Genomic DNA, 23650 nt, shown 5'->3' on the forward strand with positions numbered 1-23650 from the left:
CTTTGCTGCCAATTTCACCAAGCAACAGCTAGCAACCTCCAGCAACCACTTGGCAACCAGCTGGATAATATACTTTTACCTAGCAACCGGTGGTTACCAGAGAGCCCCAGTCATGCATGACTGGGGCTTTAGCAAAACACTTCACATGGACTCCCAGTAACCTCCTACAAACAGTCGAGGAATACTCACTTTTACCAAGTGACCGGTGACTGGGGCCAAAGCAGAAGCACCTTAAACTACACACACATTTGCATTTCATAGGGATAGTCACCACATCAGCTACCCACTGCACTCATGGTGTCACAGCTTTGCAAGTCTACCATGAAGATAAATAACAGGTGATTTTGCTACCGCAAACCTCAGACTTTCCAAACACAGCCTCTGCACTTTGTGTTATAATTGATCTTTGATTAATGACAAAGACTTTACTTTAGAAACAGCTGGATGAGACTGTTTGTTTACTACACTTGTGGCCACTATCAGGGACCTGGCTTTTAAGTGGCCACAAATATTAAAGTTAATGAAACACAGTGAGAGGTAAAACACATTTCACTGGACCTCATCGTGAAAAACAACTCTGTCTATATTATTTTATTCTCATTATCATTTACTGGATAAAAGTTATGTAAATTCCACAGCATTAGGTTTTATTTTATTAACTTCCTAACATATGATATTGTGTCACATAAGAGGCCTTCTCCCACCTGTACCTCGATATGAGCCAGTGGAAACGCTGCTGGGTAACTTGTGTCTCTTTTCTAGCTAGACCAAACTGCTCTGCTCTGCCAGCAAAGGTCCTCTTACTGACTTTCACTTCAACTTCTGGAGCTTTTGGGAAGTGCCAAAAAGGACTCAGCACTTTTGGCACTCATAGCTGCTTTTGGGATGTTTTTCCCCCCGCAGACGTATATGCATTTAGTACGAGTGCATCTGCATGAGTCTGCGTGTGTTCATGTTCGCTGTTCTGTACGCTGATCCAACAAATACAAATATCAACAAGAGCTGGGACTGTGTGTTCCACATCGGTGTTTTTTGGCAGGAATGTTCTTTAATGTCAGCTGCCAGATACGAAAGGTTTATTTTAGTTTAGTGAAGTTAGAAAAACCTCCGTTTCCAACATGCTTGTTAATGACACAGCATTAGAGACCAAAAACAACATCAGACATGCAAAATAAAACCCTAATGCCCCACCACTACCACTTGAAGTTGCCTTCTGCGATGATTTCAGTTTATTTGTTAGGCTTACAGTGCTGTGGCACAAGGGAGGCAAATAAACAAAGACACAGTTAGTGGGTTAGAAGTGTTGTGTGTAATAACAGAGCCTGGCTGCTATTTTAATCTGTAGCCCTGTTTGCTTTCTGTTTTCAGGACAGAGAAAAGAGAATATGGGCTGTGAGTTGGATCACAGTTAGAAACCCTACATCTAACACTTAGTAGAGCCGGGAGGGGGGTGTGGACATTCATGCCAGGACGCACGTATGTGTGTGCCCACACAGACATTCAATATTTCTCAAGTATGTGGCTCAGACAGGAAAGTTAAAACTTTAAAAACTCTGTGCTGGGAAATCCACGGTGCAAGTTAATTAAACTTGTGACCAAAAAGAAAAGGAAAAACATTTGGATTAAGGCTCTAATAATGCTATTACAGATTTAGTGTTCAGGACTGGATTTGAGGATTATTAGGTTCATGTGACCCCCTACCTTGTATCCAGCGTGGGTCCTGCTCTTTGCATGCGGTGTGGTAGAGCAGAGCTCAATGGCCTCGGGCTCGTGGAAGATCACCGTGGGCAGCGGCTCCTTTCTCAGCGTCAGCACATTCAGCTTGGTCTTCAGCATGGTCTGAAAGTGCTGATGGAGAAAGAAAGATATATACACACTGTGCTTTAGGCAAATATGCAATCTGTACCAAACAGCAAAAAGCTAATTATGGCTGTGGTTCAGCATTAAGTTTCCTTGTCAACACTGCTGTATGAAGAAAAAACAACCCCCAGAAACTTCAGCATTTTGTGTGCAGAGGTGTACCTCATGTCCTGCAAAGGAAAGTATGGAACAGGCTCAAGGGGTCAAAGGGCTTTCAAGGCTTTTATATTTACGCAGGAGCCCACTCCAACTGATAGAAAACACATCTCGGTGGTGAAAAGGGAAGATGAAGGCTCGAAGTGAGATGGCTGTGAGAGATTTAGTCTGCTCTGAGAGGAATGTGAGGAGCAGACGAAGGAAGCCCTGCCCTCTCTGTCCCCGTCAAAACAAGAGGGGCTGCCTGCTCTCATACTACAGTGCACGGCAAGTGTTTCCTGAAACCGTGCAGAACCACACGGCCTGTCTGGCCATGTGCAGCGTGCCTGATAGAATTTCTGGTATTTTTAGACACCATCAAAACAAAACTGAGCAGCTAATTAAATCACGATTTTCTGAACTAAGGGGAAAACGGCACACCTGCTGGGCAACGGTGTCTGCAGCCTGACCTCAATTATTTTTCTGGCTCCATCAATCGGTGAATTAAGGCCTGAAAATGACATTTCTTGCCAAATCCATATTAACAGGCTTCATATAAATCGATCTTGTCAGGGACTAACAAGGTAGCTTTTTGCGATAAACAGTTATACACAACTTAAACGAAACTGCTAGCTACAACACGAAGCTGGGCGCTCAGCATGTTCATCCACTGCATTGAAACATTTTACCTTCACGATCTGTAAAGAAAACAGCTAAAGCATTGGTAAAATGAGTAAAACCTCTTTAATCTTTAATGCTTATTTTGTAAAATCTCATTGAATTGGGAGAATTAGTGGAAAAGTTCACTTTTTCGAGACATGACTTTGCTGTTACTTCTGTTGTTGGAGGATGATATTGAAAATTGCATTAAGTGTTTTCCTGCGTAGCGGTGTTAAGGTTGTGATATCCCTGCTAAGGACTGCTAACTACACGCGAGAAGGGCTCATTAGCTAATTAGCTAATTAGGGGTAATTAGCTTAGATTAGCTAGTTAGTTTGTTTCATAATTAAAATTTATCTCTGGTCTAAGTTTGCATAACCTGCCATCGACCGCCTGGGTTGCTGTAGAGAAGGACCAATTGGTGCACTGCCATACTCTACGCTTTGGTAACAGTTTTAACAAACTAAGTGGTTCTGTAGTGGATCCTATTAGAAAAAATATCCATTACTTTGCAAAAACTATGTATAGAAGATTGACTGTGATTCCAGAGACAGATCCTGCATTTCCTACACTAGAAATCCCAACCACCATGGCAGCAGCTGATGACAATCATAATCAACAGGTCGGACACTGGAATTCAGTATGTGGGGACACTGAATGTCTGCACTTGATTTACAGCAATACGTCCATGAATAAAACATTTCTCAGAATCGTGACTGTTTCGTCACAGTCGAGCGGTACTTCAGAATTTCATTTAACCAACATCTCAAATCTTCTAGGTTACACAATACAATCGATGCTATTGTGAGCGCACCACCAAAAACAAACTGGAGTTTCTTGTTAAGTACAGATCACTTTAACAAATGCTCTCCAATACTTTGTCTTGCATTCAGTGGCGCTGAAAGCTGTTTTCCACGTTGGACTGCATGAAAGCCATTTTCTCCTGCAACAGATGGTCAACATTTTCAAGCGATGAAAACAGCCGATGCTGCCAATACGATCTATCATCAATCTTCACTGTTGCCTTTATAAGGCCAAGCAGAACATCCTGAATCAACGTTTGAATTTAAACACTGCTTCGCTATCTGATTGTTAGTGTTTATGGTTATATTAACACTTTCCCGCCTGACTGGGTCTTCTGCTGCCATCGTTTTAAGGGTTTTAAAATATATCTGTCTGTGACTTGTTATAGCATTCTGTTATGAAACGCCTAATCCTGTGCTGACGCCCTACAGTGTAACCCCCAAGCTCTAACTCACCGTAGTGGACCTTCATGCTGAGAAAAGGAATAATAAAGAGAAGGAAGCGGCAGGCGGGACGGGGGTAAGGAGAAATATATGGTGTGGAGATGAAGGAGAAGAAGAATGGTGGAGTTGTGAAAGTAAAGCCACATGTGTGTAAACGCTCGCTGACCTCCGCGTCAGCACTTTACAGCTTCCTGACGGTGACTTGCATTCCTGTGGTTGGCCTCCGTACGGAGTGAGATGAGGGGGTGCCATGACTCCTGCACCCCCCACCAAGTGCACAAGGCTTAAGCAGGTATATAAAAGAAGCGAAAAAAACAAAAAAACTTTGCTTTATACATGTACGTACATGTTTTATACTTATCAGTTCACAGCGAGGTGCTTCGTACTACTGGAGGAAATGGGAAAGCTTTTTTTTCCTCCATTACTTTTCCACATGCGGCGGGCTGCTTGTGGAGCAATGCTGGAATTCTATTCACAATATTTTCACAGTATCTTAATGTTTTTGTTATTTCTCAAGTCCCATCTGTCTCCTCATCAAGTTATTGATTCTATTTCTGACTTTAACTTGGAGCCACAAAAGTGTTCGGCCTCCAGCGCCAGACGAGTGTGGGCACAGTCAGTTGTGACTTGGGATAAGGCAAGGATCCTGTAAACACTTGAGCAATCACCAAAGTGCCTGACCTCCATACTTAGTGTTTAAATGTTTGGCTTCAGCGAAAGCCTCTGCATGCTGAATATCGATCTGTTTTTTTTCCACCCTAAATGAATTTTAGCAGGCTCCTAATATACTAGCAATGCTCTGCCATCAGGATAGTTCTAATTTAAGGATTTAGTGATAATCAGTATATTGCTGCAAGTCGCCAAAGACCCCAAAAGAATCTAACAGTTGAATAGTTACGATACCCTGTGCCATCATTCAAGACACTTGGATAAATGTCCAGCTTGAGTCTGCCTTGTTTCTGACATTCACTCCAAAGGTTTGTTCTGGAGTTTACAGGAGCCATAACTTCTAAAACTTCGAAAATACTAGTTAATGCAACTACACAGCAACTTTACAGCTTCTTATTTCGTCGTTTCGGGAGAAGAAACACATTTGTACTTGTCATTGTGCTAAGATGTGCCATATGATGAAGATGGCATGACAGCCCGGTATGAAACTTGTTAGCAGAGTGCATCCCCGGAGCACCAGATTTAAAGCATTAATGTTAAATGAAAGCGTGCACATAAATTTATAAAGGATTTGGAAGAAATCCCTAAAGCACAAGATTTATCATATGATGGATAACTTCAGGTTTTCAGTTGGCATTTCTAGTTCATGACTTATTAAATGCTCGTTCTAATCGTTAATCTTGTGAAATGATTTGGACTTTTGCACGAGAGTTGTGATATTTGCCTTCATGGCTGGAAATGTTCACGTTTAGCGTTATTACCTTAATGCTAAAAGCAACAATAAGTAGTTGATGGCGAGCAATGCATCCGCTCATTTACACTCACAATAAGAGAGTGTTAGTTTTTATACTATCAGAGTGTGAGCAATATATTTGCCAGCCACTTTGTTAGATACACCTGTTCAACTAATATCTAATTTCCATGTGGCAGCAACTCAATGTATTTAGGCCTGTAGACATAATCAAGATGACCTGCTCAAGTTCAAAATGAGCATCAGAATGGGAAAGAAAGGTGATTTAAGTGACTTGAACGTGGCGTGGTTGTTGGTACCAAACGGGCTGATGATCTACTGAGATTTCCCCACACAAGCATCTTTAGGGTTGATGGAGAATAGTCCAGAAAAGCAAAAACAACCGAAGAGCAGCAGTTCTCTGGGTGAAAATGCCTCGTTGATGCCAAAGGTCAGAGCAGAATGGCCAGACCTGCAATTAGTAACTCTAATAACAACTCACTACAGTAAAGATGTGCAGAAAAGTATCCCTGAACACATAGCACATCCAACTTTGACGCAGATGAGCTATAGCAGCAGAGGACCATACTGGGCGCCACTGCTGTCGGATAAGAACAGGAAACTGACGCGACAATCTTGGTGAGTCAGTGTGAACTGCCTACAATTCACATAGGCTCACTTATGAGAACTGAGAAGATTGGAAAAATGTTGTCTAGTCTGATGAGTCTCGATTTATGCTGTGACATTCGGATGGTAGGGTCAGAATTTGGCATAAACATAATGAAAGCATGGGTGAATCCTGCCCTGTGTGGGGGATATTTTCTTGGCACACTGTGGGCCCTTAGTGCCAGCTGAGCACTATTTCACACTGTACTCAGATGGCCTCCACATTCACCAGGTCTCCATCTAATTGAGCACCTTTGGGATGTGTGAACAGGAGATTCACATCATGGATGTGTCGCCAACAAAACTGCACAACTGTGTGATGCTCTCGTGTCAATATGGACCAAAATCTCTAAGGAATGTCTCCAGCACCTTCTTGAATCAATGGCACTGAAGGCAGTTCTGAAGGTAAAAGTGGGTCCTACCTGGTACTAGAGTTGACCGGCTCTGAGGATCTTGCCCTCCTTTCTTTCAGTGATCTAATCAGATTGTGGAATAGCCAAATGGTTGAAACAACAGAATCCGTCCCATCAAATTATGTTACATGTGACTTTCTAAAAAACACCAATTTAACATTCCTACAGTTCACCTAGAAATTGTTCTGAAGGCAAAAGTAGGTCCAACCTAGTACTAGCAAGGTGTACCTAATGAAGTGTCTTGTGAGAATGTATTCATGGTCATTTAGAGACTGTTTACATAATTATTATTATGTCAGTTTGTGAGTTTTTGTAGTATTTTTCCCTATTACAAAATCACGCTGTTCTGCTGTGGACCTCTCCTGTGAATAGTTTTGAATGACACTAAAATTAATCTTGAATATTAAGATCTGGATCTTAGTCAAACTGACTCAGTGCAGCCAAGAAATTCTGAATGGCTGCTCTCCAACAACGACTCTGATTACTGCTGGAAATCACAAGTGCTATCTAGACGAGTGCACGTGCTAATTTCTTAAAGAGTCTCTAATACTAAATGATTTGGAATTGTGCATTTAAAATATGCAAATTCAAGACATCACTTGAACAATCACAACCATAAGACATTAAGTCACAGGGAGTTTTGGGGAGTGCAGTTTGCCTCCTACAGTGATGAGTTTAACAGATCACAGATGGTAAGTTCAACTTTTGGCCCTCTGAGGGAGCATTCTTAGAGAAAAGAGGCTCTCAGGTCAATATCATGGTGAGTCACTGCATAACAGGGTGAAAACAGGCACTCGGGCACACCCACTGAGACGCATAAAGTCAGGGTTACGGGGATGGGATTATGACAAAAGTTTACGAAACAGCTGGAAATAATGTTAAGCCCTGCAGACAGATGTCCTTGTCCAAAAAGCACTGATAAAAATCCACCTAACCCCCAGATACACAAATGGCTACTGGCTCATCCCAAGAAATCAACCGAGACTGGTTAGTTATGTTAAGTATGGTTAGAAGTCTTGTAACACAAGACCTCAAGATAATATGAGTCAACAACATCAGTCTGTGTCATACGCATCGGCATCCACAAACACAGACACACATGTGGAGAGCCTGAAGAAAAAAAAAGGGCAGACAGAAGTGCGCCAGCTGCTCAACATGTGTGTGGCGCTGATAAAGAACAAGAGAGGAGGCCATCATTGTTTGTTAAACTGTTCTGTCGCAGAACTTTTATTTTTAAAGCGAATACACAGCTCCGCATGTGATCATTAAGCCTGACACGATCCAGAATTAGAAACACTTCTGGCCATGAACCAATTAGGAAAGCACCATCAAACTGTAGGAAACTGGAAAGATAAGCAAGGGTCGCACTGATGTCTGGTCCTCGTATACTAGGTGACAAAGCTTGTTGTACAAATAGATAGGGTTTAGTATAACCTAAAAATGAATTACAAGTATGTTAGCAGCAACAAAGGCACATGCTTTTATTCGCCACAAAATCTTTGAAAATCCCATTTATGATGTTTATTTATTTCTTAACTTTGATCATTTACATCTACGATTGCTTGCTGTCACATCATTTTTTAATTATTTTTTTTACCCGTAACCTATGACCGGTGCACACTAAGAAACACTGGCAGGAACATGTATTTTGTCTGCCAGTTATTGTTGCCAAAGTTGACCTTAATTTGTTCCTAACTATAAGAGGTTTTTTCAAACTGTAGCTGTATTTTTAAGATGTTGTACTTGTAAACAGACAAAAACATCACTGTGGCTTTTTAAGGAGGCTAAAGTTAAGTTTGTGGCCTCCGGGAGCACAGCGGAGTATTTATAGGGAGAACCTGTATTAACTGTGCATCTGTCCTACAGTCCTAATGTAACTAACCAAGGTAACTATTAATAATTCAAACATTCAAAATTATAGCACTCAACTTATGAAATTTAAAAAATCATGATAAAGGAAAGGCATGCTAGGTAATGCTAGCTAGCCACTTAGCATTAACAGCAAAGCTGTTAGCTCTTACTGCTTCTTACTGGTCTGGTTAATGATAAAATATAAAATATAAAATATAATGCATTAATATTTATTAAATCATCCAATATGAATAAAATCCATATGTATCCAGTGTGTAAGAACAAAAACCTTCACCTTGAACAGATGTTAAGGACCTTTTCTGACAACATTTACTGTGTCATATCCTCAGTTTCACCTCAACGAGTGATCTGAAGCTGGAACTGGGACATTTAAACCATGTATTCAGACTGAATACACTCACCGGTAACAGTCATCTTGCTAACATTCACTTTTAATCATTAACCAACATTCATATTTGAGAAAAAAAGAACTACGACGCTTACGTGTGTGTTCCGCGCTGCTAGCATAACAGACGTAGAGCAATGACAGATGAACTACGAGCTAGATTTCTCGTGTTTCCACCTTTACAAGCCAAAGACTTGTTGCATTTGTGGCAATGAGCACTGTCAGCACTGACTCTAACAAAATGGAACCACACTTCGGAGCATTTAATTCTCGACACCATCTTCACAAAGCCCAGCGAGAACTTTATTTTGGATAAGGAATATCAAAAAATGATGAAATCTGGTCAGATAAAATGTGAGAAAATGACCTTTAAGTACCAATAATAAATCGTATTTCTTAATCCTACCAATTTTACTGGGTTTCAGTACCTAGTCCTACTCTACGTATATCGACCGGGAGCCAGGTGAGGCAAAAACAGCGTGTTCTCAAGACTAACAGGTGCTTTTCCTGATGACAGAATCATTTGTGACACAAAGTTTGAAAGAAAACATCCAAATAGATTCAAAACACCTTTACAACTTTTCCAGCAGGAACTATCCTCTATGCCAGGGGTGTCAAACTCAAATACACAGTGGGCCAAAATTCAAAACTGGAACAAAGTCGCGGGCTAACATTAATATTTATTGAAAAAACAATCTTCCTCCAGATATAAGAATGAATCTTTTCTTATGGACTCAAATAAGTTTTGCTGGAAAACTGAATATGTAACAAGCAAAGCTCAATACTAAACAATATATATATTAGCTGTATAGTACCAGTAGGCCAGCTCTAATAGTAATTTGGTATGGCTTTGCGGGCCAAATGTAATTAGGCTGCGGGCCAAATTTGGCCCGCGGGCCAGAGTTTGACACCTATGCTCTATGCTATCCCTGATTTGGCTCTTGGCACTTTCTTGTCTCTCTCTTTCATTCTTTCTTTTCGTCACGAAAGACATAGAAAGACCTTCACCTACACAGTAACAGTAACACAGTAACTTCAACTACCACAGTAACATGAAACCCCCCAAAAACTATATTCCATACAGAAATATTTTGTCAGTGTGAGACAAAAACCTATATAAATGTCTTTCTCTTGTGAGCAGACAGGAAATGAGCTAAAGTTGCACATTAAATGAATTTGCTCCCAAAACAGGCTCAGCCAATTAAGCGAGTCTTTCACAAACACTTAAACCTTGCAGCTTATACCTTAAGCAGCTCTTGAGTTGGAAACCACCTCCATCCAGCCCCTGTTTGTCCCTCAGACACCTTTTATACACACAAACACATCCTTCCCAGTAAACCTATTAAAGGACTGTGGTCTACAGGTAGGCCAGCATGTGGCGGTTACTTCCTAAAGCCAAACGTAGGATGCGTTTCTCCAGTTCCTGCATGGTAAGAATTAAAAAACTGTCTCTCTGTGTGTTTACAGCCTCCTCCACTGATCCTGGGGCAGTTTATGAGAGGAAATTTGCCCGAATGAGCTCAACCTCGAGTAGACTGTGGGAGGTCTGCACATGGACGAAAACCTGTTTTTCTCAATCACGATTGGAGCGCCGAGGCGTGTAGGAGGGAGAAAGTCAGTGATCGGAAGGTTGCGATTGGTCTGTTACTTCTGTAGGAGGAAGTGGGCATTATAGCACTCTAACCTCAAGGCCTGAAGGAGACTCTCTGGCTGGCAGTAAAAACATCAACGACTGTTTGACATAAACAGCGAACCCACTGCGACATCTTAAAGAGTCTAGAGCCAGAGGACATAAACGGGACGTGCTAATGATAAAAAACACTCCTCGCTGCCAAGAATACCTGCATGGTGCGTTGTTCGGCTACAGGTCAACCATCACGGGCGCTAACTGCCTTTTGATAAGTCACAATAGCCGTTACAGAGCTGTATATTACATGTATGCACTACATCTTTGGTTCATGCAAGCTAAAGCTAATAAGCAGACTCAGACACTGCTGACCCAATGCTTTTTATTTATTTATTTAAAGCAATACGTAGGGATGCACTTGATTATCATCAGTTCACTTTCTCATTATTTTTTTAATAAAATTCTAAAACATAGTAACAGATACATGTAACAGAAATTCAGCAGATCATTAACAATGAGATTGTTTCAAAAACACTTGCTAACTTGACAAGTTTAATGACATCAAGAAATTCATCCAGAATTTTTTCACCTCTATCGCTGTGGAGCTTATATAAAATACATATTTATTGTCTTGGTTTAACATCATTTCAAGGCCTAATCCTATGGAGATCTACTTCCAGGTGAAACGAGACATAGAAAGTAAAAGAAAGGCCAGAAATGACAACTTGGCAGGGGAGCACTTCTACTGTAGCCAGGGGGTAGAGAGGGAGCTGGGGAGAGAAAAGCAATAGCTCACATTCACACCCACAGCCAAGTGAGAATCACCAGAACACCCTAACAGAGGTTTTATTCCACTGTGATAAATCCACAACACAGGCACATTGTAAGAGCACAGCCTTCTGACTCCCTCCACCATAACCTGCCATGCACCCACTTGGAAATGTAGCTACACACCGCCATCGACACAGCCCCCACAGGCATAAATTCCCACATCGGCCACTTGCATAAACTACAACTTAGGCTCTAACTAAATTCATTGCCAAAGTATAAATTACCGTTAATATGTATGTCTTTGGACTGTGGGACGAAGCCAAATTACACAGAGAGAACCCACACAGGCTCAGGGAGAACATACACAGAACTTTACACAGAAGGGCCCGGCTACGCATTTAACATCCCTGTGCTGTTAAAATGACTTGCTAAATGTAAAGGCAAACTGTTCTCACATGATGTCAGGTCTGTATGCCTGTGTAACTGGGCGCTTTAGCAATAATTTTCCCTGGTTCTGCCATCAACCTCCAGCAACCAGTCGCAACCAGCCACAGACTGGTCTCTAGGCCTGTGTGACTAGGTCCTTGATTGGGCCCTACACTGTCACCATGACGGTCACATATCTAAAATGGTAGACAAGTTAATGTCAGGTGGTTAAAGTGATCATGTATGTGCAAAACCTCAATAAACAGCTAAGCGTGGCTAATAAAGCTAATGATGTTTGTTAACAGGAGCAACAGCAAAAAATAGCAGGTGAATGAAATGGTAAGCTAGCATTTATGGTTGTTTTAAGCAGTTAGCCAAACATGGCTAACAACTGCTAAGCTAAAAGTAAATTACTGTTAAAAACAGCCCAGATCCCATTAACACAACTTCAAATTACTATATTTGAACATTATTTTGTCCTGATTAAGATGTTCATGTGAGAGGTCTAAAAACAGGCACGCCACCTGAAATATGTTGGGAACTACTAATCTAGTCTGTTAGCATTCAAACAGACAAAAATATGAGTAAAAGTAAAGAATCATTAAACACAGTGCGACAAATGCACTTTGACCAGTACAAAGTATTCAACTCTATTGGATTTAAAATCTTTAAACAAAAAAAGCACAAATAGGCGAAATGTGCACACTGAGGAAATGTCTGCTGGATAACAAAATGGTTTTGGGGATTATGGGGAATTTTTCGGCAGTCTCCTTGTGCCATCAACTATAACTTAACTGTGGCTACAAAGCAACCTCAGACAAAGAGACAGACATGCAGAGGATGACTCTGACTCTTTTTGACCTCAGTCTGTTGCACTGTCAGGTCAAAATCTTTGCGTCTGCTCGGCCCTGTTTGTCAGAGTCGCACACGCTGAAGTTTGAAAGCGTCAAAAGTTGAAACCGTGGCTAAAGAAAGAGCTGCTGACAGCGGAAAACAGCGCGTCTGGAAGGCTTAGGGATTTTCACAAAGGAAGCATGCTGCTGTGCATGTGTACAGCTTTGTAACCTGCCTCCTAAGCTGCATATGAGTGTACATCCACACGCATAGCTGTTCCCAGCCCACTGCATATTGTGCAATCTGTCGATGAACCAACATGGCCTCTGGCTGGGGAGGAAGGGCCCGTCGAAAATGACCGAGGGATGTGGTCAGCGAGGGGTAGAAAGGGCAAACAGAGACAAAAACAGGGAGGCATGATGCAGCATCAGCACACAGCGTGGCAACACGACCCCGTATCTCTTCAACCTCACGCATAAATGCATCTCTTTTTCTCCCTTTTCCTCTTCTCGACTGGGCGCAAGACGTAAAAAAAAAAATGCAGCAAGACATCAGACGTTGCTATGGCAACAGAGGACGGCACAAGTGCGAATAATATGGACAGATGTGAATAACAAAAACAACAAAACAGGACATAATAAGCAACGGTAAATCAGCTAAGAGAGACATTAAACTCTACAAACCCCACCATGCCCGACTCAAAAGCGCTGAAGGATACCAGCCTACAGGATGGTGTTGCTATGGTAACAAAGCAGGCAATGGGTGGGTATTTGCTATCGTTCAGTAACCACTTTTTGGTGTATGGGTCATTCATTATTTTTTTATATCTTTTTTTTATTAATATACACAGCAAGGTTTCTGCTATTTAGCATAAGGAGAGAACAGCCTGGCTGCTGTGCTCAACAATAGTCTCCTCATAAAGTCGTCAACTGAAACGTGGAGTGTTTGATAGTTTTCAGACATGCCTTACTCTTTTATCAGCATCCAGCCACAGCTGGTTTCCAGGCGGTAAGCTGATGTGGACTAAGCCCAGGTTATCAAAGTTAAGATTTCCTTAATTACACCTGCTCCCTGAAGCAGTTCAGTATTACATCCCTGGATTCTACATTTCCCAGAAAACAAGGCTCGGTTAGCTGGCATGAGGCCTCTGTACTTGCCTACAGCACAGCCACTTTCACATTAAAAGGCTCCAAGTTGGATTTATCTGATTTTCCATTTCCCATTTGTAATTACAGTTCCTACATAGGAACTACATAACCCTGGGGGTCTGGCTCAGTAACATCAGCTCGAAAACGGTGCAGTGGGAGCTTCATGGCATGGGTTTCCAAGGCCAAGCAGTTTCTGCAGGTGTAACCTGTTGCTGAACCAGTACTTTTGACCATATACAGGGCTCGCAAAATCGCTAGCCCGACGTCCCGGGGCTAGCGATTTTTCCAGTCGGGCTACCAAAATCTATCTCTGCCCTGCCCATCGGGCTATCGTAGGAAGGGAAAATATATATCAATGCTTTTGCATTCTTTCGGAAATTTCGTTTGAATTTGCTTGTTTTTTTTGCTTTCACTTTGCAATCGCGCGAACTGTGTATAGAGAGCGACAGTACTGATTGGTGAGTGACGATAATTTGCGCACCAATTCCTCTGACATCGTCTTATCAATCGTTAGCTTACTATGCAAACATGACAAGTGAAATCTCCCGCAGCAAGCTTAAACATGTGAGAGGTTGATCGCGCAGAGAATCGCTGAGCGTTAAGTGAGTGCCTGTGTAAAAGCAGCAGGATATATATTTTAGTTCTGCTGAGCCAAATAAGACAGGTCAGGGTGAAGAAGTGACAGCCAAAGAAAAGGTTACCACAAAACGGAAAAGTTATGACAAATCAGACTATAAGGCAAAAAATAAAGTGCAGCTTTATGGTTTCATGGACAAAAGAATTTCTGTGGCTGCAATATGACAAGCTAAATAATAAACAGGGGTGCACATAAGTGGTCCGCAGGTGCATTAGCTGTCAAAATAAAAAAAGGCGCACAAGATAAGAAGTTGCAACGCGTGTTTGCGTACATAAGATTTTCTGGAGGAGGACAGACATTTGTTTAGAACTCTTAAAGATGTCGAAGAAGTAAGCTCCTTTAAGAAATTACTTTGGTGTTCCTCCACCTCCAAAGAAATGTCAGAAGGAGTCCGAACCACAAAAGAAGCGCGTATTCTCGGAAAAGTAGTTGCAGGAGGTGAGCTGGCTTCAAACAAATGATGAACGCACAGAGATGTGGTGCGGAATGTGCCGTGAAAATCCCACTCTAGCGGACAAAAACAGTGCATTTTATATGGACGCAAACACGCGTTGCAACTTCTTATCTGGTGCGCGTCTTTTATTTTGACAGCAAATGCGCACATGCGGACCACTTATGTGCACCCGTGTAAATAACATAATGTTCTGCCGGGTGTGTTGTTGGTTTTCCCTCGATTTCTGAGTCGACAAGCGCCTTTGTTACTGGGACCAGTAATTTTAAGAAAGACCCCATTAGAACCCATGAGAAATGCAAGAAATGCATTATTGCTCAGTCTGCAATATCTTTCCCAGAACAAACACCAATTGCAAATAACATACTAAAAATAAACCTGAAAAATCTGTTTAGAACAGCGTACTATGTTGCAAAGAGTGAACTACCACTGGCAAAATTTAGCAGTCTTTGCAAACTTCAAAAAGCAAATGGCCTAGATCTTGGTTCCACTTGCCTCTTACCCGTGACTTCAGTGGAAATTTCAAATTCAGGATCTGACACAGACTGATTCATGTCCTACACAGTTCTTACAAGTTCATAGAAATTTCTGTTCAATTAGAACCAAGTATTTGAGTTGATGATTGTAATTTTTATACAATGTTGTAATTTGTGTTTCAACAATTTTTTGATTAATGTTTTGTTTCCGTTACAATATTATACTTTAATGTATAATATTGTAAAGGAAACAAAACATCAATCAAAAAATTGCTCTCTTTTTTATTCGGGCTACTTAAATTTATTTTGGGCTACCAAAAACTGAAGAGTCCCTGCCCGAAGGGCTACCAGGGATTTTGAAATTTTGCGAGCCCTGATATAGTAGACATGGAGAGTTTTAGCACTAGAACACTTTATAATGCTATCACTGACATCGAGTATATTTTACCCCATATAATATAACTGATAAAACACACTTCCCAACACAACAACAATACACTGCAAATTGAAGCGCTCTTCTTTTTATTTCCCCCTATACAACATCTCATAAAATGACTGGGGATCTTGTAAGCCTTATCCAATCCCCCCACCCCCATGAGCAAGCACTTGGAGACAGTGGGAGGAAAGAACTCCCTTTTAACAGGAAGAAACTTCCAGCAGAACCAGGCTCAGGGAGGAGTGGCCATCTGCTGGGGGTGAGGGGAAAGAGGAGTGAGCAGAGAGAGGAAGACTGGACAAAAGACACACTAGAGGAGAGCGAACTAGAGCTTAATGATCGCTAATGATTAAATGCAAAGTGGTGTATAAACAAACATGGACTGAAAAGAGACAAGAGAAGAAGAAATGCATAACTACGGGAGGATTCACGGTCAAAAAGGAGAGCTTTAAGCCTAAAGGGTGTCTGTCCCATGAATCCAAACTGAGGAGGGGCCCACTCTACTCTATAAACCAGGAGTAGGCCAGCAGTTTGAGAAATTAATGAACAAAATAACTTGACCTAAAAGGATTACAACCTGCTGGTTGTAATCCTGGCTGTTGATGTGGCCGTTTTTTTTTGTTTTTTTTCCCTCTTTTCACTGCGTTTGGCAGGGACCTGAATGATGATTCACTTGCTGCAACACTACCAAAACGTACTGGAGCAACCAGCCATGGAAAGTATGAGATTGACTTTACGACACTTGTTGAGCATGACCACATCTGAGTTTATCCGAAAGCCACAGCGCAGTGTGCTCAGCGAGCCCCGATCAATAGGAGTTTATAAACCGCGTCCTGCTGCAGCCTGTTTGGATCACCTAGAGGGCAGATGTGTGTTAAGGGGATAATTTACAGCGCCCACATCTGACTCCCTACAAACACCGGAACCGGTTTTAATAATTCGTGATTCCATCTTCTTGACGCCTGGGCAGGAGAGGGGATTGTGCAAGTTCACTTGGCAGGCAGTCCACAGGCACACATCTGGAGAACATTACGTCTGCAGGAGACGTGAAACCAGGGTCGGTGCACGACTTACCCGTGGATATCACACTACGTGTCATTAACCACGTCGCTTTTTTTTTTACACCCTAACAGATCACGGGATGCTTTCAGACAGAGGGTAAGCATCCTGATGTGGCAGCATGAACGGAAAAAAGTGACAACAGCAGGAGGATGAGGAGGCCTGCGCTCAATGAAGATGGATTTTGGATCGAGCTGGCCTCTGGGCCAACGTGTGGATATTTCAAACACAGCTGCAAAGTGCGTGTCTGTGACTTTATACGGAGGGGGTAAAAAAAAGGCTCTCCAGCGGTGGGTTTGCACAGGAATGCAGTGGAGACACAAATTGTTGCACGCTGCTCCCCCCCCCCCCCCCCCCCATTCCCAGCCACCCCACTGGCTTGCGTAACGTGAAACGTAGCAGCAAAAGGTAACCACACAGAGACAGGAGCAGAAAAAATGCTCGCTTTAACGCTCGTCTCTGTCATTTTCTGAAGTCTGCTGGCACCCCGGTGAAGCGTCAAGGCGCACAGGGAACATCTGTAACGGAGCGTTTCTGCCTGGGCTGCAGACACACACGCACACGGCACCAGCACGGCGGGTCTCGGTAGCTGCTGTGAGCCGTTTATTTCTGCCACCCCACCGACCATAAGCCGCTCACATCCTTACCTGCAGTCGCTCCGACGCGGGTTGCCACATGTTCGCAGAATCAGATGTTCTCCGTCTCTTACTACAGCTTGTTCTCCTCCCGTAGTCCGGCTCACATCTGTTCGCCTTCACTGCTCGCCTCTCCGTCCTCCTTCTCTCTGGACTGGTCGATAATGAAGGATAGGTTGCTCCGCCTGGCTGTAGTTAACGCAGTGGCCACCAGGTGGAGGTACCTGCTATCCACGATGGGGCGCTTCGTGCTGCTTTCAGGTGCGGTGGGAAATCGAGGATCAATACGGTTAAGCTGATGCTTTAAATCTGCAGCCTGATTCTTAGGGGGACTTTTTGTTGGTTTAATCTGAGAGTATAAATGCTGCTTTAGCTTGTTTTTTTTGTTTGTTTGTTTCTTTTATACGCATTTTAACACTTCTCACTTCGTAATTTCCTTTGAAAAATCCATCACCTTAAATATTAATATTGCACATATCAGATTATACACTATTCGTCCCTGGATTCTCCTCTTCCATTTGGAGCATCTTCCAGTTTATTAATCTGGTTTCATGCAAGGTTATTGTAGTTAACTAAAATGAAACTATAAATTAAAGCTAAATAAACTCAAATAACTCAAATAAAATTAAAAACTAGACTTTTGTGAGGAAAAGATAACCGAATACATTTTGTGAACTTGGAAAACTAAAATAAAAATATAGAAGAAACACCCTTTAGCACCTGTTAGTTTATTTACATTTACATAACATTTATTACAGCTTACCTGACGAGGCACTGATGGATGTATTTATTGAGACAAGACTGTGACTTAACTGCTTTCAAAAAGATGTATGTTTTATTGTAGTACTTGTATTATCCTAAATCTCGCTTCTGACATATTCCCTTCTTACAGTAATAATTAAAAAGACTGAAACTAATAAAAATTCAGTCAAAACGAAACATTTTTAGGCAATAGAAGCTAAACTGACTAAACTGACTCTGGAACTATAATCACTCTGGTTTCCTGATCTCCAGGTCCATTTTCTTTGGTTCATTGTGCAACATCAAGGTTCTTCTTGGAGATCCCGTCACTGCAGGCCTCAGTGAAGTAAATTCTATACTCCCAAAGTCCTGCATTTCCCATTTCCACATACATCCTTTTTCCAAGGCCCTATTTTTTCCACCCAGCTCTGTGAAGCAACACGAACATCAAAAGGCGCCCATAATGAAATTTAGCCTCATTACAAAAATGAATTAAAGGCCTTCGAAGATTAGTCATCTGGACCAAAACAGCCAGAAGTGGAAGAATGCAGTCAAATCAAAAGAAACGTTATGTAAACCCAACAAAAACAGCATTATTTCAGCGGCTAGCAGCAATGAAAACGTGGTTAGTTTAAGTCTTCCGGTCTCATAAATCCCAAGTTGAACAAAGGCAGCTAAGGACAAAGAATGTTATGCTGCCCACACATTTTGATCTCCTTAAGCGCCTAAAAAACAAAGGCTGACTGTATCGGCTCGGAATGACCTTGTTACTCTACGAGCTCAGTCTGGAAGAGATATTCGTGAAAAACATCATCTGTTATTTTCTCGAAAATTGATCAATTCATTTTACTGCCGCCAAAAGTTGGATAATTTTTAATCTGCTGTCGTGTTAAAATGAAACTTTTAGCAGTAGACGATGCCATGCGAAACAGCCTGACCCTCCAAACCGCTCAAAGGGCAGAGGTCAACCTCACAAAGTCTCGGAAACAGACTGCAGGAAAAGACAAGAGCCAGCAATCGCATCTGGTCCTCCTGCAATGTGTGTGTGTATGTGGGTCGACACACACAATCTACGTAGGTGTGAGGAACGACATGACTCCGCAGTCGCAGTCTGTATTTAGAGATGTTTACACGGGGAAACATCTGGATAAAGCCTGAGGTCACTGAGGGTGTTCGCATTACCAACACTCCATAAAAGGTCTGTCGCACGGCTTACGGTTCAGTCTGGTGGGTATGACCTTGGGAACAGAAAAACAGACGCTGTAAATAGCTAGAATCCACGTTTTCAGAAAACAGTTTAGTCGTTGTAGCTCCATGTGTCCGCCCGTCATAGCTGGATTATTAGCAGAACAGCAGCAGCATCGCTCGCTCAGTAATCACACCTCAAAATTCTGACGCTGCCACCTTTTTTATGTTGTGTTTGGGCGAGATGCAAACTGATGAACTGGAGGTGCTCTGTTAAAAAACATAAACTAAGTCCTTTTTGTATGTATAGAACGCTATTTGGTAGAAAACCATGTTTGTGTTTCTCAGTATTGTTTTGGTATGAGTTCTAAAGCGCCTCAGGCCTCAGGTATAGCACTGGTACGAGTAGCACAACACTTTTTCAATCTGATAATAAATCTTTACACTGCCTGTAGAAAAGGGCACAGTACCATTACTGCTGCTACAGCTGTGACAAATGAGCTCATAGGTTCATAGGTGCCCTGGACAGAAGACAGCATTACACTTCCTCGTCGGTGGATCTGTTTAAGGCGTTTTGATTCACTTGATCGTGATTTGCAGGTGAGCAAAGTTATTATCGCTGGATTTGATCCTAAGGCTGACTGGTTTCAAAATCAAACTCAGGGTGTTTGTGTAGAGGGCCCAAAATCTCTCTCCCTCTTTAATGAGAAGTGTCCTGCAGAGTTCCCTTTTCGAAACCTATGGTACTGTGCAAAAATGTTGAGCCAGTGCTTATTTCTAGATATTTTGCTTCCAAGGATCCAGACTTTCTATTAATGTTTCAATGTTGTCTTGAACAAAAGTTCTCCAGGCTTTCTGAAGGTCTTTCAAAGTTTCTCTTTAAGGTTGGATGTTTTTTAAAACAATTTTAACTGTTTGTTTGGTGTACTTGCACTAAACTGTGACCTATGAATCATTCAAGCATTTAAAAAAGGCACCTAGCTCAAGTGATCAACCAGCATTGTGTTTACACGTAACAAAAAACTTTGTTACTAGTACCCTGTTTCTTACCCCATCATTTAACCGAATCTATTTTTAAAAATGCCAGAAATATTACAGTTTTGACATTCATTAATTTGTATTCTCGCACCAACAAGATGGTTCCCAATGAGTTATCAGGTAAAAACTTGGTATATCTCAGCATGGTGTGCAGTGTATGCAAAAAAAAGAGGAAACTGGGTGAGTGAAGGACAAAAGTAGAAGTGGCAGGCCTAAAACTTTTACATTTGATGGAATTATGAATGCAGACAAATACCATCAGATTTTGAGCCACCATGCAATACCATCTGGAAAGCATTTGATCGGCAACATCTTAATTTTTCAGTATGACAGTGATAGTAAAACACTGCAAATTCAGTAAAAGCATACCTGGGTAGAAAAACCACACAGCAGAACTCTATCAGTCATGGACTGGCCTCCCCTCAATTGAGATCATGCGAGATCATGTTGACTGAGAACAAAACAAAAGACAGTCGACATCCGAAGAAGAGCTTTGAATGTCCGTCGAGAAGCCTGGAGAACTATTCCTGAAGACTACTGAGAAAGGTCAGGCTTGCACATGTTTTAATAAATTGCTGCACATAATTCCCATTTTTTTGTTATATTTCTTTCATTTTCAGTATTGCTTGAGTTTTCACTGCCAGGCCTCCTTTAGAGAGAAGAGACTTGATCTCAGTGGGACGTCCTGGTTAAATAAAGGTTAATAAATCAAACGCTTTCAAACAAGTATCCTGCCCCAAATATGATGCATGTGGTACAGTACACATGAGTCACACATAAAGAAGTCGCTTATGTTCACTTGAATCTTTATTGTTTACATAATTCAACAGAGATAATAGTTTATCATGTTGCTGCGGTTTAAAACGAGAGAAAAAAATGGTAGGATTAGCTGAGCCTATTGGTAAAACATTGCTAGGCCTCGAGAGGAACAACAGAGCTGCACAGACAGAAAGTTTTCCACTGGCAGAACACAGAAGCACATATATTCTGGACTAGATAACATCTCCTCCGTCTTCTCCAAACTAAAGCCAACAAGAGGCCACTCTAGCAAAGAAACTCACATCCAGAAACTAATCGATGCTGCCAACACTAGAGGTGAATTTGTACACTGGGAGGAACAGGTACACTGAGTAGAATCAACTATGTTTCTGTGCAGTGAGAAGTATACCTACCTATTATCCTAAATATCACTTAAAAACATACAGTAGGATGGTAGGGTCACAGTACTCCAGCAAACCGACTTTCTGTACTATTCAAACACCACTTAGAAACTTGCATGTAAAGAACAGGACAATATAATATAAAGGGGGGGAGGGGGAAAGGCTGTGACTAGTATTTTATACATTTATGTATTTTATCTACTAACCACAAAATTCCCTAAAGAAAACATTTGGCACAATCTTGACAGAGAGAAATACAAGTGCAATGGGAAGAAAAGAACAACCAACAACTGAGTACAAAGGTTTTAAAATATTTGCAGAGAGAACATCAAATCTAACCATGCACAAAGTAAGGCAACCTACTGCAGATTCTTTCATGTTTTTTAATATAGAAAAAGATACAGTGACAAGTGCACCTATTTCTACAACACCTGTAAGGACTGTTGTCAGCGCTGTCTGCTAAGTTTACGCTTAGAAATGTGGGCTCCCGGGATGCTGGCCCCACCTGCAGACAGACAGTCTGGTGCAGACTAAAGTCATCACTCTATTGTACAGCAGAGATTACTGGTAGTGTTGCCTGTCATCATTAATAACTTAAGTGATGCAAAGAATGCTCTTACGCTACAATAAAGCCTTATTGTGAACTTGGACAGGAAAATAGATGTATCAAATTCCAGATTTGCTCTTTTTAATCTACAGTCTATGTTTTGCATTATTTTCTTTTTCCACTTTACATTCAGTTTTCTTTTGCTCTTATTTTAGATTTGTACTGGCATTATGTATATGTGCGTGTGTGTGTGTGTGTGTGTGTGTGTGTGTGTGTGTGTGTGTGTACAGCCTGTAATGGTGAAACGCAGTCGTGTTTTACAAATCCTTTGTCTTGATGAGGGTAACCAGTGGCTTGTCATCAGGACTGTAGTCTTCATAGGCGATGGGGGTGGCGTCATACATCGCAGGTCTGGACTTTTTCCCAAATCTAATTTAAAAAAAGCCGAATGTTTATCAAATATTGCAGCGTAAGAAGGTGTTTTGAGAGAATGACAAGTGCTTTTAAAGCTGGAGGAGGGAATAACCCAGAAAAAGTACCAAAAAAAAGTACAAAACATCCTGACTACCCACCCTACTTTAAAGAGTTAGTTAATTATTGTTCAAGAAAGACAAACAAAAGACAGATAATACTGAAAAATGTTTTTAAAAAAGCACAAGTGGAAGAATCCAAGATGCTCTAGCTTTAATTAAAAAATCCTAAAAGTCAACTCGGTGCTGTCTTCAGTTAGACTCTGCCTGCCTGTTAAATGTCACTGTGTCCTAAACTGAACATGCACAGTGTGCAGAGCAGAATTTCAGATTAAGTGCTGTCACAGAGTTGCTGGTGACCGGTAAAATGGCTTTGACAGATCACTCCTGACCTTGGCAGCAGCAATCGAGAAAAAATGTTATGAAGGTTACCGAACCCGTTTCTTCTGGATTCTGAGATATACAAACACGGCGACAACGCATCAAAAAGTTGTGTTGCCGCCAATTAAAAAAAATATTTCTGAGTTAACTTGGTCAATTTTGGATTTCTAAAAAAAAAGGGGGGCAGCGATGGTGGATGGTAAAACTAACATCCAAGAAATGTTAAATGCAAAGCACTCATAAAAGTAGCTCATTAATCACAGCAACTGAACGCCGACACACAAATCCTGTCACTGACCTGGCATGGCGGATGGAGGCGATGGCGTTGCTGAACTCGCTGTCAATGCTGCGGCAGTTGTAGAACTCCTGGTAGGCGTGGCGGGAGGAACCTTGATACTCGATGCGGCTGATGCGGCAGATGCCCACAATGAGGATGATGAGCATGAGCACGAAAGCCACGCACAGAGCTCCAATTATGATATAGAGGGAGTGGCGGGGCATGTTGGTCAAGGTGTCCTCAGTGTGTGCAGGCTTCCACTGCAGGTCTAACACACCCACACACACACACACACACACACACACACACACACACACACACACACACACACACAGGGATAGATCTTTGTGTTTTATTATTCATGCATAAGATTCAACCTCTCAAAAAAATTCAGAAATGCAGGTAAAGCTGTAACAGTGCATCTTAATCTCAGAATAATGTGATTTACTATTTCTTTCAGGGTTGCTATAAACATGAAATTTGTAAGTTGAAAGATGACAGCCATAATTATATTTTAGCATTAAAAACTTGGTTTAACCGTTACAGAAACACACAAAAAATGGTAAAAAATATATAAATCTGTTACTGTAAATTTGTGTGTGTGTGTGTGTGTGTGTATAAGTTAATAAAGATCAGTCACAAATTAAATTTTTTAAACTGTTTAACCTTCACTAAATCAGAAAAATACAACTCTTGAGATAAAATCTCTTTTGC

General features: G+C 41.5%; 2 protein-coding genes across 2 annotated transcripts in view; both read right to left on the reverse strand.

Moving 5' to 3' along the window:
* The window catches only part of pid1 (phosphotyrosine interaction domain containing 1), a 33370-nt gene extending 16039 nt beyond the window's left edge, over window positions 1–17331 (reverse strand). Inside the window, exons 1-2 of the mRNA XM_084950831.1 lie at window positions 17150–17331; window positions 1702–1848 (exon numbers count right to left, since the gene is read on the reverse strand). Of these exons, the coding sequence (XP_084806957.1) occupies window positions 1702–1848; window positions 17150–17179 (177 nt within the window). The 5' untranslated portion in view covers window positions 17180–17331. The remainder of the gene's footprint in view (window positions 1–1701; window positions 1849–17149) is intronic.
* A 3559-nt stretch (window positions 17332–20890) lies between these two features.
* dner (delta/notch-like EGF repeat containing) overlaps window positions 20891–23650 on the reverse strand; it is a 77699-nt gene continuing 74939 nt past the window's right edge. Inside the window, exons 12-13 of the mRNA XM_084950830.1 lie at window positions 22958–23204; window positions 20891–22237 (exon numbers count right to left, since the gene is read on the reverse strand). Coding sequence (XP_084806956.1) covers window positions 22126–22237; window positions 22958–23204 — 359 coding nt within the window. The 3' untranslated portion in view covers window positions 20891–22125. The remainder of the gene's footprint in view (window positions 22238–22957; window positions 23205–23650) is intronic.

Source organism: Perissodus microlepis, chromosome 14 (genome assembly GCF_051167445.1).
Source record: "Perissodus microlepis isolate ML-2025 ecotype Zambia chromosome 14, ASM5116744v1, whole genome shotgun sequence".
NCBI lineage: Eukaryota > Metazoa > Chordata > Actinopteri > Cichliformes > Cichlidae > Perissodus > Perissodus microlepis.